Below are 12,052 nucleotides of genomic sequence, written 5' to 3'. Positions count from 1 at the left end.
GGCCTGCACGCGCTGGCCACGGGGGCTCCCTTCCTTCCTGCTCCCGAGCCACCTGCTGTGCAGGGGCTGCTCATGGCTCTGTGTACCATCTCCAGGGCATCCAGTATCTCACTGAGCACAAGCTGCTGACCCCGGATGCCCAGGACATCGCCCAGTTCCTGTATAAGGGCGAGGGCCTCAACAAGACGGCCATCGGCGCCTACCTGGGGGAGAGGTAAGGAGATGGGGCCTTGGGGAAGCAGGGAATGAGGGTGTGCAAGTGTGCAAAATGAGTGTGGATATCTGTGTGTGTGCAGTGAGTGAGAGAGTGAATTATATTAGGAAAGTCATAACTCCTGGAGTTCGAGGGGGCTAACTGATCACGTCCCTCCAAATTCTGAACAAAAGCCTGCCCTGCCTTCCTCTTTTCCTTCCTTCCTTCCTTCCTTTCTTCCTTCCTTCCTTCCTTCCTTCCTCCCTCCCTCCCTCCCTCCTTCCTTCCTTCCTTCTTTCCTCACAAATAGATATCTGTTACTATCTGCTCTATGCCAGGCACTACTGTAAGCCCTGTATTTACACCAGTGATTAAGACAGACAAAACTCCTGCCCTCAGGGGGGCACATTCCAGTGGGGAAGACAGACCCCCAAATATGTAAAACGTGTTAGAAAATTATAAATTCTTTGGAATACAAATGAAGCAGAGAAGGGAGGTGAAAAGTGCTGGGGACCACGGTCGAGGGCTGTGACTTCAGTGTGGACAGGAATGTCCTCGCGGAGAAGGCGATGTCTGCCTTAGAGGAGAGCAGAGGAGGGGTCTGGGGAAAGAGCGCCCCAGGCAGGGGAAACAGCAGTGTAAGGCCCCACGGCAGAGGCACAGTCACTAGACGGTAGTGAGACTGGAGGGAGCGAGGGAAGGAGGGAGGGTTTAGTAGGTGACCAGGTGGGGATCCACGGGAGGGTTCTGGGCAGAGGCGTGGTCTGAGAGGACCCCTCTGGCTGCTGGTTTGGGGGGTGGGGTTGGACTGTAAGGGACAAGGGCGGAGCTGGGCCAGCACGCCAGCAACCCTTCTCTCAGGCTCCCCAGAGAACACATTTTTTTTTTCCGGAGCAAGCGGGGAACACAGGTGCCACTTCGTGATTTAAGAGCTGAGAAGAGCGGGGAACGGGCTTAGGCATGATTGCCTCCATTTGACAGATGAGGACACTGTGGCTTGGGGAGGTCACGCGGCTTGAGTGAGGTCACTCAGGCAGGCAGTGACAGAGGAAAGATTCGAGTCAGGGCAAGCCGCTCCAAAGCCAGACAGACCCTCCTCCTAGGTGAGAACGGTGCTGGCGAGCCATGGGGTGCTGGGGGTCTGCTCATGGGTGGGAGGGCGTGCACGTGGCTAAAGGGAACGACGTGGGTGACGCTAACGTGAGCAGAACAGACAGTGGCTGGATCCGGAAGGGGGACAGCTATCCCCTCCCCTTCCCTCACCTCAACCCTCTCCGGGAGGCGGGTACCAGGAAGTTCCTCAGTGCACCCCACCCTCCCTTCTGCCCCCTTCCCAGGGACCCCATCAACCTGCAGGTCCTCCAGGCCTTCGTGGACTGCCATGAGTTCGCCAACCTCAACCTCGTCCAGGCCCTCAGGTGAGTAGTCCAGGGGGCAGGGGCTCAGCCTTCGAAGGTGGCACGGCCAGGAGTTGCGGGGGTCAGGGACGTCACAATCCACATGACCACAAAGTGTCAGGAGCAAAACTTAATGCATGACAGTACCTGCCTCCTACAGCGGAGGCTGAGAGGGGTGACAGCTGTGGACTGCCTGGCTCGTCGCTGCTTCTCCTGCTGGTATTACTACATCCCCACGTTATTATAATAATATTTAATCAGTGTAATTGGTATTACTATTATTACTGCCAGTCCCGCCAGTTTTCGGAATAGTGCTTGTTTTATGTACTCTATGAATACAGCGTGGTGTGTATTACATTATTATTACTTATTACTTTCTAATTAATGTATTGTAGTTTCTATTCTTACTTTTACGACTACAGGAGGCATTATAGTATATCAGTTAGGAACACAAACTCTGGGGCCAGACTGCCCTGTTCATATCCCAGCTCTGCCATTGACACCCACTGTGACCTTGGGCAAGCCACACACACACACAAAAAAATACACACACACACACACAAAAACTCTGTGTGCCTCAGTTTCCCCATCTGGGGATCATAGCACCGACCTCATATGGTTGTGAGGCCTGAACGAGAAAGTGTTTAGAGTCGGCCCACAGTAAGTGTTCAAGAAGTCTCGTTGCTGCTCAATGCCTGGAAAAATAGGCTCCCAGGAGAGGGGCATTCGAGCTGGACTTTGAAGGCTGATTAGGAGTTTTCAAGGCAGAAAAGAAAGAAGACAATACCATCCGGGCAACGTGGCCTTCCCTCCAACCGTCATGCTCTGTGAGGGAGAGGGATAGGCTCCAATATTCATTCATTCATTCACATTCGACAGCTCTTTACAGGGCAGCTCCTGGGTGCCCGGGCCCGTAAGAGGCCCCGCAGGAGATGTGAGGGGCGCAGGCACAGCACGTGACCTCAAGGGGTAGAACGTAAAGCTGTGGAAATCGTCGACTTCCAGGGCTAGAAGCTTAGATTCCAAGAAAAGGTGTCCCAACCGGGGGAAGGCACTTGCCCAGGGCCCCACAGTCAGGAAGGGGGAGCTGCAGAACCTGGGGCAGGCAGAGGTTCCTCATGGGCTAAGGTGTCCTGGACCACAAAAGGTGATAGGACTCAGATGGGCAAAAGGAAGCTCATACTTACTCTCATATTCAGAAAAAAAAAAAAAAAAAAAGGCATTTCCTGGAAACCTCTTGCAAGCCTGGTGCTCACCAAGACAAATGCCACTTACTCCTCCCCATGAGCCTAGATGACAGGTGCAGATTCGCCCATCTGTAGGATAAAGAGAGTAAGCGTGTGGGGGAGGCAGAGTAGCTTTTCAAGGTGTCCCTGAGAGTCCCCACCCACCCCACTGCCCACAGCCCTGTTCCCTCCCCAGGCAGTTCCTGTGGAGCTTCCGGCTGCCTGGCGAGGCCCAGAAGATCGATCGGATGATGGAAACCTTTGCCACTCGATACTGCCTCTGCAACCCGGGCGTCTTCCAGTCCACAGGTGCCAGTGTGGGGTGCGATCTGGGGCTCCAGAAACCCTTCGGCATTGTCAGACACTGATCAGCTTCCCAAAGCACCATGGCCACCCCACCCCCTCGGGCTTCCCTCAAGCACCCAGATCCTGGGAGCCCTGTGCCAGGCCCTCTGCCTGCTGGGCAGAGCTGCCCCAGGGCTTGACCTTTGGGAGAGATGACAGAAAATGATGGCACGGCGGGGCAGGGCAGCAGCACACCTGTCTGAGGGCAGGGCCAGGGGAGTCCACATGTCCAAGATGGCTTCCCAGAGGCAGAGAGGTCTGAATGGGGTTTCAAAGAATGAATAGGAGTTCTCCAGGAAGTCAAAGGGTGAAAAGGCCTTTTGGTCAGGAGTTCTAGTTCAAGAAATGACCCAGAGGCATAAAACAGCCTGAGCAGGACATAGGAGGCAAAGGCACACAGAAGGATATCAATGAAGGTCAGTCCTCCATACTCCCTAGCACAGGGTGGATGAGAAGCCATCGCGGCCAACTGGTCCTGGACTCTTCTCGGGATCTGAAGTTACCATGACGACAGTAACCAGTTTTATTTCTCGAGTCTCCCCATGCGCTAAGTGCTTTACCCATGGCGTCATTTAATCTTCACGGCCGCTCTACGAGGTCTGTGGTACTCTCATCCCCGCATGCAACACCGACTCAGAGAGGTAAAGTGACTTGTCCAGGGACACGCCACTCCTTGGCTATGTGTCCATGGACAAGTCCTACAGAGCGTCTGCCCCGGCTCGTAGTCATAGATGATGATTTTAGTGCCTGCTCGTTTTATCGGCCAGCTCCACAAGTCTCAATGTCCCACAAGGGCAGGGCCACATCAGTTATTTATTCACCTGTGAGTCCCCAGCCCGCAGTACTTAGTAGGTACTCAATAAATATTTGTAAGAACAAAGGAATTTTAAAGCACCAGATTTGAATCACAGTGCAACTACATCTTAATTCTGTGACCTCAGACATGTAACTTAACCTTCCTGTGCCTCGGTTTCCTCATCTGTACAGTGGGGGTGGTAACCGTACCTGCCTCACAGAGTCATCATGCAGATGGGACTTGCTTAGCACAGGGCAAGCACCAACAATGTTAGGTGCCGCCGTTATCAGAGGTAGAATCGCTAATGTTCTATAGAACATGAAGCTACTTCAAAGTTAAACCTCCCAGTGTCACAGATAGGGAAGTTGAGTGTCAGAGAGGTCAGGGACTTTCCCAAAGTCGATTGGAGCGTTGGGGACACAGTAGGACTTCCCTGGCTCTGGACATAAACCACAGCGTAGCAGTTACCTCCCTCCCGAGTGCTCCACCCAGGCTCGCTGCCCCCTGCACGTGAATGTCTGAATCATGGAACGAACAGTCGCTCTGGCTCCAGAAGCCCCACAATGCCAGCCAGATTACCAAGCAACACGTGACTAAGCCCTGAACAGTGGTGCCAACAATAAGTGTTCTCCGAGATCCGAGGAGGCAAAGAACAGAGTGGGCAGCGGGGCTGGGAGGGCTCGGCGGGGAGGAGGGCTGAAGCTGGAGTTGAAAAAGAAGGAGGGTTTGAATGGGTAGGAAAGGGAAGGGGAGGACGTGCCTGGCAGGGGGGCCAGCCAGAGCAAAAATGCAGGGGTGGGAAGGCAGGGAGGGGCTCGGAACGTGACAGCTGGAGTTTCTTTGAAGCAGGGAGTCCAGTTAAGAGTGGGAAGTGAGGCCGGGCCTCGAATGCCAAGCCAGGAGGACAGAGTGGGTCTCTGGGGCCGTGAGATGGCTGATCTTTGATCCCTAAAAGGGGTCAGGGCAGAGGAGGGAAGAGAGACCAGGGCCAGGACTCTGACCCGCTGTCCCAAACCACAGACACCTGCTACGTCCTGTCCTTCTCCATCATCATGCTCAACACCAGCCTCCACAACCCCAACGTCCGGGACAGGCCGCCCTTCGAGCGCTTTGTGTCCATGAACCGCGGCATCAATGACGGCAGCGACCTGCCCGAGGAGCAGCTGCGGGTAAGAGGGGCGTGACCCCCCCAGCCCAGTCCCCAGGCACCTGGGGTGGCCCGTCTTAGATTGATAGCCCAAGGGCCACTCCCCTGAGATAGACGACTCCAACGGGGGACCCCTGTGAGGTGAACCCCCGGGGAGTCGGTGGCTGTCTTGAGATGGACCACCACAAAAAGACGTCGGCCCTGAGATGGCCCTTTCCAAGTGGCCGCCGTCTTAAGGAGGATGTCCAGAGGCAGACCACTAGGAGGTCCTGCCCGATTTCAAGCCCTGGGGTACTCCGGGCACTCACCCTTCACAGCTTCTAGAAAGGGCGCCTCGATTTCTTGGAACCCCAGATTCTGAGGTTCTCAGCGTGTAGGAGCTGAAAACCCTCACACTCTGTGCCCAAACCCCACCCGCCTCCAGCAAGGAGGAAACTGAGGTCTTCCACCAGATTGTGCGTCAGCTCAAGGGCTGAACCCAGGCCTGTCGTCTCCTTTTCAAATGGCCGCCACCCCTGTCACACTGTGCCAGACCCTGTGCCCGGCAAGGGGCACCCAGGGATGAATCAACCTACCCAGGCCAAGTTCAGGGTCTGGTGGAAAGATGATACACATGTGAATTACAGCTCTGGGTGATTCATGCTGTGCTCACTATGGGAACGTAGCTGTGGAGGTGCAGAGGACACTACTGTCACTCTCCTGGGGGCAGGGAAAGGTGCCATCGTAGAAGGCTTCACAGAGGAAGTGACTTTTGAACTGGGCCTTGAAGGTCGAGTGGGAGTTACTCCAGAGAAGCACAGAAAAGACATTCCAGGAAGAAGTGGCCAGAACCCAGGCCTGGCGTGGTTCAGAAAAGGAGGGGCATCCAGAGTGGCTGCCGGGGGTGTGGGTGCATCTGGACAGTGACACAGTGATGGGTGGCAAGGTGGGGCCGGAGTGTGCAGAGCTTCGAATGATGGCTTCAGGAGTTCACCTGTTTCCTATGGACAAAAGGGAGCCAGAAGCAGATTCATAAACACAGGAGTGAGATTCAGAGCCTGGCTCAGCAAAAATGAATTGACAGTTCATTTCTAGGACCAGAGACACCCCAGAGCTCAACAGAGCTTCAGTCCTCTCCTGGTCAGAGCACAGCAGGGGTGGGGAGACGGCGTGAAGCCCGCCCTCCTGGCTTAGCACCCTGCATGTCTCTGCTGAGGAAGTCTGGGGGTGCGGGGGCCTGCGTCTGGAATGATTCTGGTGCCCCCCTTATTTGGGAAGGGCCACCTTAGCCCACCTCCCTCCTTTGTCCCCAGAAGAGAAAATCAATCATGGTCGGGAGCTCAGGTCAAATCTTATCCCCCTTCCCCGCCATCTGCCTGCTGGGGTGACCTTGGGTAATGACTCACCCTCTCTAAGCCACTATTCCCTCACCCAGGACAATGATGCCTGCGTCACAGAGCTGCGATGCATAGTAATTTTTTTAAATGTAAAGGTCATAGTCCATGCCAGGTACATAGCACAGGCTCTAAATGGTGGCTTATGTCACTGTAAAGAATAATTAATAATCATTTTAAAACGCCGGCACTTAGTAAAATGCCTGCAGCATAAAAGGCACTTGAGAACTGTTGACTCATCCCATTGTGGTACTCATAAGCAGGAAGCTGGGCACGCACCTTGTCTGGCAGTTTACGAGTTAATGACAAGCCAGCACCAGTCCTGCAGGATCTCCCAGGTGCCACATTATTGCTCCAGCCCCCAGTGAGCCTTCTTCGGCATCACCCTCCTTAGATATTTTTCCCAATTTAAGCCTTTTGTTGATAACAATGCGCTGCATTTGTATAGAGCTTGCAACTTTCTCCTCGAAGGGTTTTCAGGTCTATTATCTCAATTTAGCTTCAAACTCTGCTTGGGAGGTCTGGAAAGGGTTTATTATCCTCCTCGGCAGCCAGAAGAGGCAGAGACCAAGCAAGGGGAGAAGAATTCTGGAGTCACAGCCACAGCCAGGTCCTGGCTCCCCCGCTTTCTGGTTGTGTGACATTAGTGGCTTGACTCGTCTGAGCTTCCAGGTCATAGGATTAGTGTAGAAAAAAAAGTAAGGTATTTAGCAAAGCGCCTGGTGTAGTCGGAGGGGCTAACTAATCCAGAAGCTTCGCAGGGCACAAAGAGAACCAACCACACAGGCCTGGTCCTTGCTGTTCAAAGCTTTCACAGGTAGTTGCTGTGGATGTCGGGGTGTCTTTTCACCTTCTCCCTGGGCCTCATCTTCTCCACATGTAAAGCAAGCACTCGGCTTTAAGCACCTTCAGATATTCAAAGTTTGCCACTTTGAGGACAGATTCTCCACGAAGCTACTCCAGTTTGGGCCCTGCCGAGGACAATATGCTTTTAAGTGGCCTGATTTATGAAATTAAACTGATGCAGATACATGACCTTAAGAGAGATCACCCCAAGGGCTCGCAGACCGTGAGGGTGAGCCACTGGGAAAGGCTTCAGAAAGGTACGAGGTGGGAGGGTGGGCTCAGAGGGCATTAGACAAAATCCCAGCTCTGCCCTTATGGCTGTGTGACCTTGAGTGTAAGCCTCAGTATCTTTATCTGCAAAGTGGGCTGACACTTACCTCATGTCATCCTCCTGAGAGACAGAGATAATGCCCTTGAAGTCCCTGGCACTTGGCAGGCACCTGAAAAATACCAAAAGAAATCTCTCACCTTGAGAAAGCTGCCTGGAGAGGGAGCGAGGGTGGAGGAGGAGGAGGAGGAGGAGGAGGAGGAGGAGGAGAGGGGACGGGGAGGAGGGTTACAGGTGGAGAAACTGAGGTTTGGGCAGGGAACAGTCTCCTGGTTCAGAGCATCTTCTGCTGTGGGCTGCCCCAAACCTCCTGGGTCCTTGTCCAAGTGACTCCATCAGAATTGACCTTGTCTGAGCCCAGTTCTAGGTATTTCACGTTCTCACTAAATCCCTCCGATGACCTTCAGCAGAAGGTACCGTCCCCAATTTACAATGAGAGAAACCGAGCTCGGAGAGGGGTAGCTGGTCAGGGGGTGTCATAGTTTGTGAGTTCACATTCGATCATAAATTATCCGTCTGACTCCAGAGCCCTTCCCTCTGCAGTGACCAGAGGCACAATTTAGGAACAGAGAACTCGGCTGTGTGTCGCTGCCGACAGTTGCTTCCTACCTAAAGGACTCTAAACTCATGTAATGGAAAAGATCAGGGATCAATTTGGGCTTCAGATCTGTCAGCTTCGGGTTTGACTAGATCCAGGTGCTCGGCGAGGTCAGGCCTCAGTCTGGTCTCTCCACTCTCAACGGCCTTCCCCTCCATGTCGGCTTTCCTCTCAAACAGGATGTCCCCAAGCTGCGGCAGAGATGGCTCAGGCAGCTCCAGGCTTCCATCTTGCTTAGCAATTTAAAGTCCCAGAATTAAGGCTGATTGGCTAGCTTTGGTCACATGTCCCTCCCTAAACCAGTCACTGTGGCCAGCAGGATGAAACGCTCTGATTAGCTAGATGAGAGTCATTCGCATCCACCCTGGAGCCTGGAATTAGGGGGCAGTGAGTGCCGACCCCCCACCCTGACTCCCCCAAGCAACCTGGACAGAAAGTATGTGTTTGAGTCGGGGTGATTCCCCAGAGGAAAACTGAGGGGGTGGGGAGGGACAAATGCAAGGCCCGCAGAACCACCGGAAGGTGGCAGTTGTCTATCTGATCACGACTGCTCAGCTGGGAGAAGACAGCCTGACCTAGCGGTTTGGTAGCAGGGCGTGCGGGGGTGGGGAGTGGGCTGGTATTTACAAGGTACAGGAAATGTGGGCGAGCTGAGCTGGTTTCTTTGTGGGGGCAGAATGCGCAGGCTGATATGGTGCCCGTAGGAGCTGACAGGGCCCCCTGCAGGTGTCGTGGAAGCCAAGGCCTGTCTGTTCCCCTGCCCGCCGCTTTGGGCCTTCCAAATATTTGTCTGTGCTGACAGCTTTGCTGACAAGGCCCTCCTGCTGCAGGCCCTTGTTTAACCAGCCTGTGCCACTTGGGAATTCCTAGGGCCAGACTGGGCTTGGGCAGGAGGGGCGATGGGGCTTCTCGACTGCTCTAGGGGATGCACGGGCTCCAGAAAGGGCAAGTGATCCCTGCCCTTTGCCATGCCCACCCACCACATCCAGGCTGAGCCCAGGTACTGGAGTCTGCGGCTGTAACACACCTCTGTCAAGCCCAGGAAAACTTGCTTCTGTCTGCCCCACCCCCACCCCTGAGCTCTCAGGTCAGAAAAGGCCTTGAAAAACCAGCAAACACCATTTACCTAAAACTTTGGGGGGTATCAAACAGTACTTGTGAAATTTTTCATTAAAAATTTCAAGGAAACCATCTGAATAGCAGCATACACAAATGCAAGAGAAAGAAATTATTTAATTGTCTTAAAGATGGAGACCTAGCACTGTGTCTGATTTTAATAAGCAGAAACAGACAGTTTGTGATGTGTTTCATGGAACCCGGTGTCCCCAGAGGATTCAGAACACACAGGGGTGATCCGTCGCTGACACCCACGACTTGCCCACGGGGAGCTCTCAGCCCTGGCTTGCAAAACTCCGGTGACAGGGAACTCATTACCCTAGAAGACTGCTCCTCCCATATTTCAGCAGCTCTAACTGCTAGAACGTCCTCCATGGAGAACTGAAATTTGCTTTCTGGGGACTCCCTGCACCCGAAATCAGAGCCCACCGTGAATAGGTCTTTGCCCTTGAGATCCAAAGTCAGCATCCTACCTTGATTCTGTCCTCCAGCCAGCCCCTCGCCCAGGGTGCACCTGGAAGTCTCTGCTACTGCACCTAAGCAGATGAGAGGACCCCCCCACACCCACCCATGGCTCTGACCTCAGCTGCTGTGCCCCAGATGTGCATGTGTGTGTCACACACACAGATAAATGTGTGAGAGTGCACAAGTCCCAGCTGAGTGTCCTTGCCTCCAACATCCTCACTCGGGCACAGGGATGACAGCCTTCAGTTCACTCACCTGGCCTGAAAGTACAGCACTGGGTGGTCGAGGTGCAGACGGGGTCTGTACTGCCCCCTCCTCGGCACCTTCTATTGACTTGGAGAGGTGAGGTTCTGACCCTGTTTAGTCCACTTACTCTCCCCAGAGCCCTGGCCAGTCAGCCTTGTGCTGGAATAAGAACACAGCAACTCGAAGAGGTTGAGAGACAGACCTAGGGTCACACAGCCGTGGAGTGACTGGGCTGGGATTTTAACCCACATGGCCTGATGCAGTAGCCTGTGCTCTGGTCCCACCATGAGCGTTCGTGCCACTGGCTGGAATTCCGGTGGGGGCTGGGGAGGACCATAATCCACTAGTAGTCAGCAAACAGTTGCCAACCTGCTTTAGACCGGGCCCTTGGGGGCTTGGGAACTATGACGCCCAGTCCTGCTCTGGAGGAGCTCCCCGGTTCGGGGAGTTCAGTACCAGCAACTGACGTTGAAATACGGACAGCATGGGGGCCGTGGGTGAGGCAGCAGGCGCAGTATCTCTGAGGTTCTGACCCCACTCGCTCAGCACTATGGGGGCGGGGGAGGCACCAGCGGACCTGGGGAAACCAGGGAGGGTTTCACCAAGAAGGCCAGGGACTAATGATGAGCTAAAAGGAGAGGAAGGAGTTTGCCCAGGGGTCCGGTGACCCGCCCGAGGCCACACAGGTCAGGCTAGGCCCAGGCCCCAGACTGAGATGGACATCACCACCAAGACTTTCTTTTCCTTCTCTTTTGGGGCAGAACCTCTTCGACAGTATCAAGAGTGAGCCCTTCTCCATTCCTGAGGATGACGGCAATGACCTCACTCACACCTTTTTCAACCCTGACCGCGAGGGCTGGCTGCTCAAGCTGGGTGAGACGCACACTCGGGCACACGCATTGACCTGCCTGCACACTCGGGCACACACAGACACACACACGCGTTGACACGCAGCCTCAGGGTAGAGTCAGGATGGTCCCAGGTGTCCCGACTCGCAGGGCAATGGCCCGCCTGCCCCATCTCTCCGTCTGTCTGTCCTGGGACTGAAGGAAACAGCGAGGGAGGGGAAGGGTGAGCAGGAACTGGAGACAAGAGGTTCACGGATCCACAGACAGAAGCTTCGACTGCAGTTCTGTCTTTCTTCCCAGAGGGTTTCTAAGGAATCCAACTGTCAACAAGCCCGAGGCTACACAGACAGCAAGTGGCATATTTTGGTGGGCAGACAGTTGGGTGTCCCTGAATGATGGGGGAGGGAGTGTGACAGGATGTGGCTCAGGGGAGCCTTCCCTCAACTAGGGGGCAGGGAGGGCCTGAGGCCGGCAGAGAGGAGCTGTGGGTGGGTGCTGCGGTGGTGGGGGCAGCAGCTGCAGAACTGGCTGAGGAGCAGCAGGGCCCAGCCATCTGCCCCTGCCCCCACCTGCCCCCACTCTCCCTCCCGGACGCCTCCCAGCAGGGACCGCCCAGCCAGGCACAGTGGCTTTCAGAGACAGGTGAGGACGGCACCTGTGTTGGAGCAAGGGCTTTGGCCTGCGGGCCCACAAAGGCCCAGCGTCTCTTTATGCCCACATTCTAGTCCACCTTCATTCTAGTTCTTCTACAGCCGGCGAGGCCTCCTTTCCTGTCCAGTCGACTGTTCTCAGCCCCAGGGAGCCTCTAAACAGAATAAATAATCACTGGGTTGAATGTGTAGCGAAATGGACAAGCGCTTGGCTCTGGAGCTGGGACACTGGGGTTCGAATCTCAGCTCTGCTGTTGGACCTTGACAGAGACCTGACCTCCTCATTCATAAGATGGAACTAATGACGGTCCCCTCCTCGTAGGTGGTCATGGCGATTAATAGTGAATATTCTTTGAACCCTCTAGAACGTGGCCGGGCAAATGAAAGATGAAATGCTTGGCCCAGTGCCAGGCAGGGAGCAAACCGAGGGGGTAGGGCGTCAAGAAGGCTCAGAGAACCGCCATCCGCTGTCCTGGGG

The 12,052-nt window shown here is 54.7% G+C and overlaps 1 protein-coding gene across 1 annotated transcript in view; it reads left to right on the top strand.

Annotated features, from left to right (window-relative positions):
• The window catches only part of CYTH4 (cytohesin 4), a 29,492-nt gene that overhangs the window by 13,136 nt on the left and 4,304 nt on the right, over positions 1-12,052 (top strand). The window contains exons 5-9 of the mRNA XM_006914758.1: positions 96-214; positions 1,531-1,611; positions 3,013-3,125; positions 4,978-5,126; positions 10,838-10,949. Coding sequence (XP_006914820.1) covers positions 96-214; positions 1,531-1,611; positions 3,013-3,125; positions 4,978-5,126; positions 10,838-10,949 — 574 coding nt within the window. The remainder of the gene's footprint in view (positions 1-95; positions 215-1,530; positions 1,612-3,012; positions 3,126-4,977; positions 5,127-10,837; positions 10,950-12,052) is intronic.

The sequence above is a fragment of the Pteropus alecto genome, unplaced genomic scaffold (assembly GCF_000325575.1).
Source record: "Pteropus alecto unplaced genomic scaffold, ASM32557v1 scaffold6, whole genome shotgun sequence".
Taxonomy (NCBI): Eukaryota; Metazoa; Chordata; class Mammalia; order Chiroptera; family Pteropodidae; genus Pteropus; species Pteropus alecto.
The sequence above is the reverse complement of the archived record's forward strand: the minus strand, read 5'-3'. Positions and strand labels throughout refer to the sequence as shown.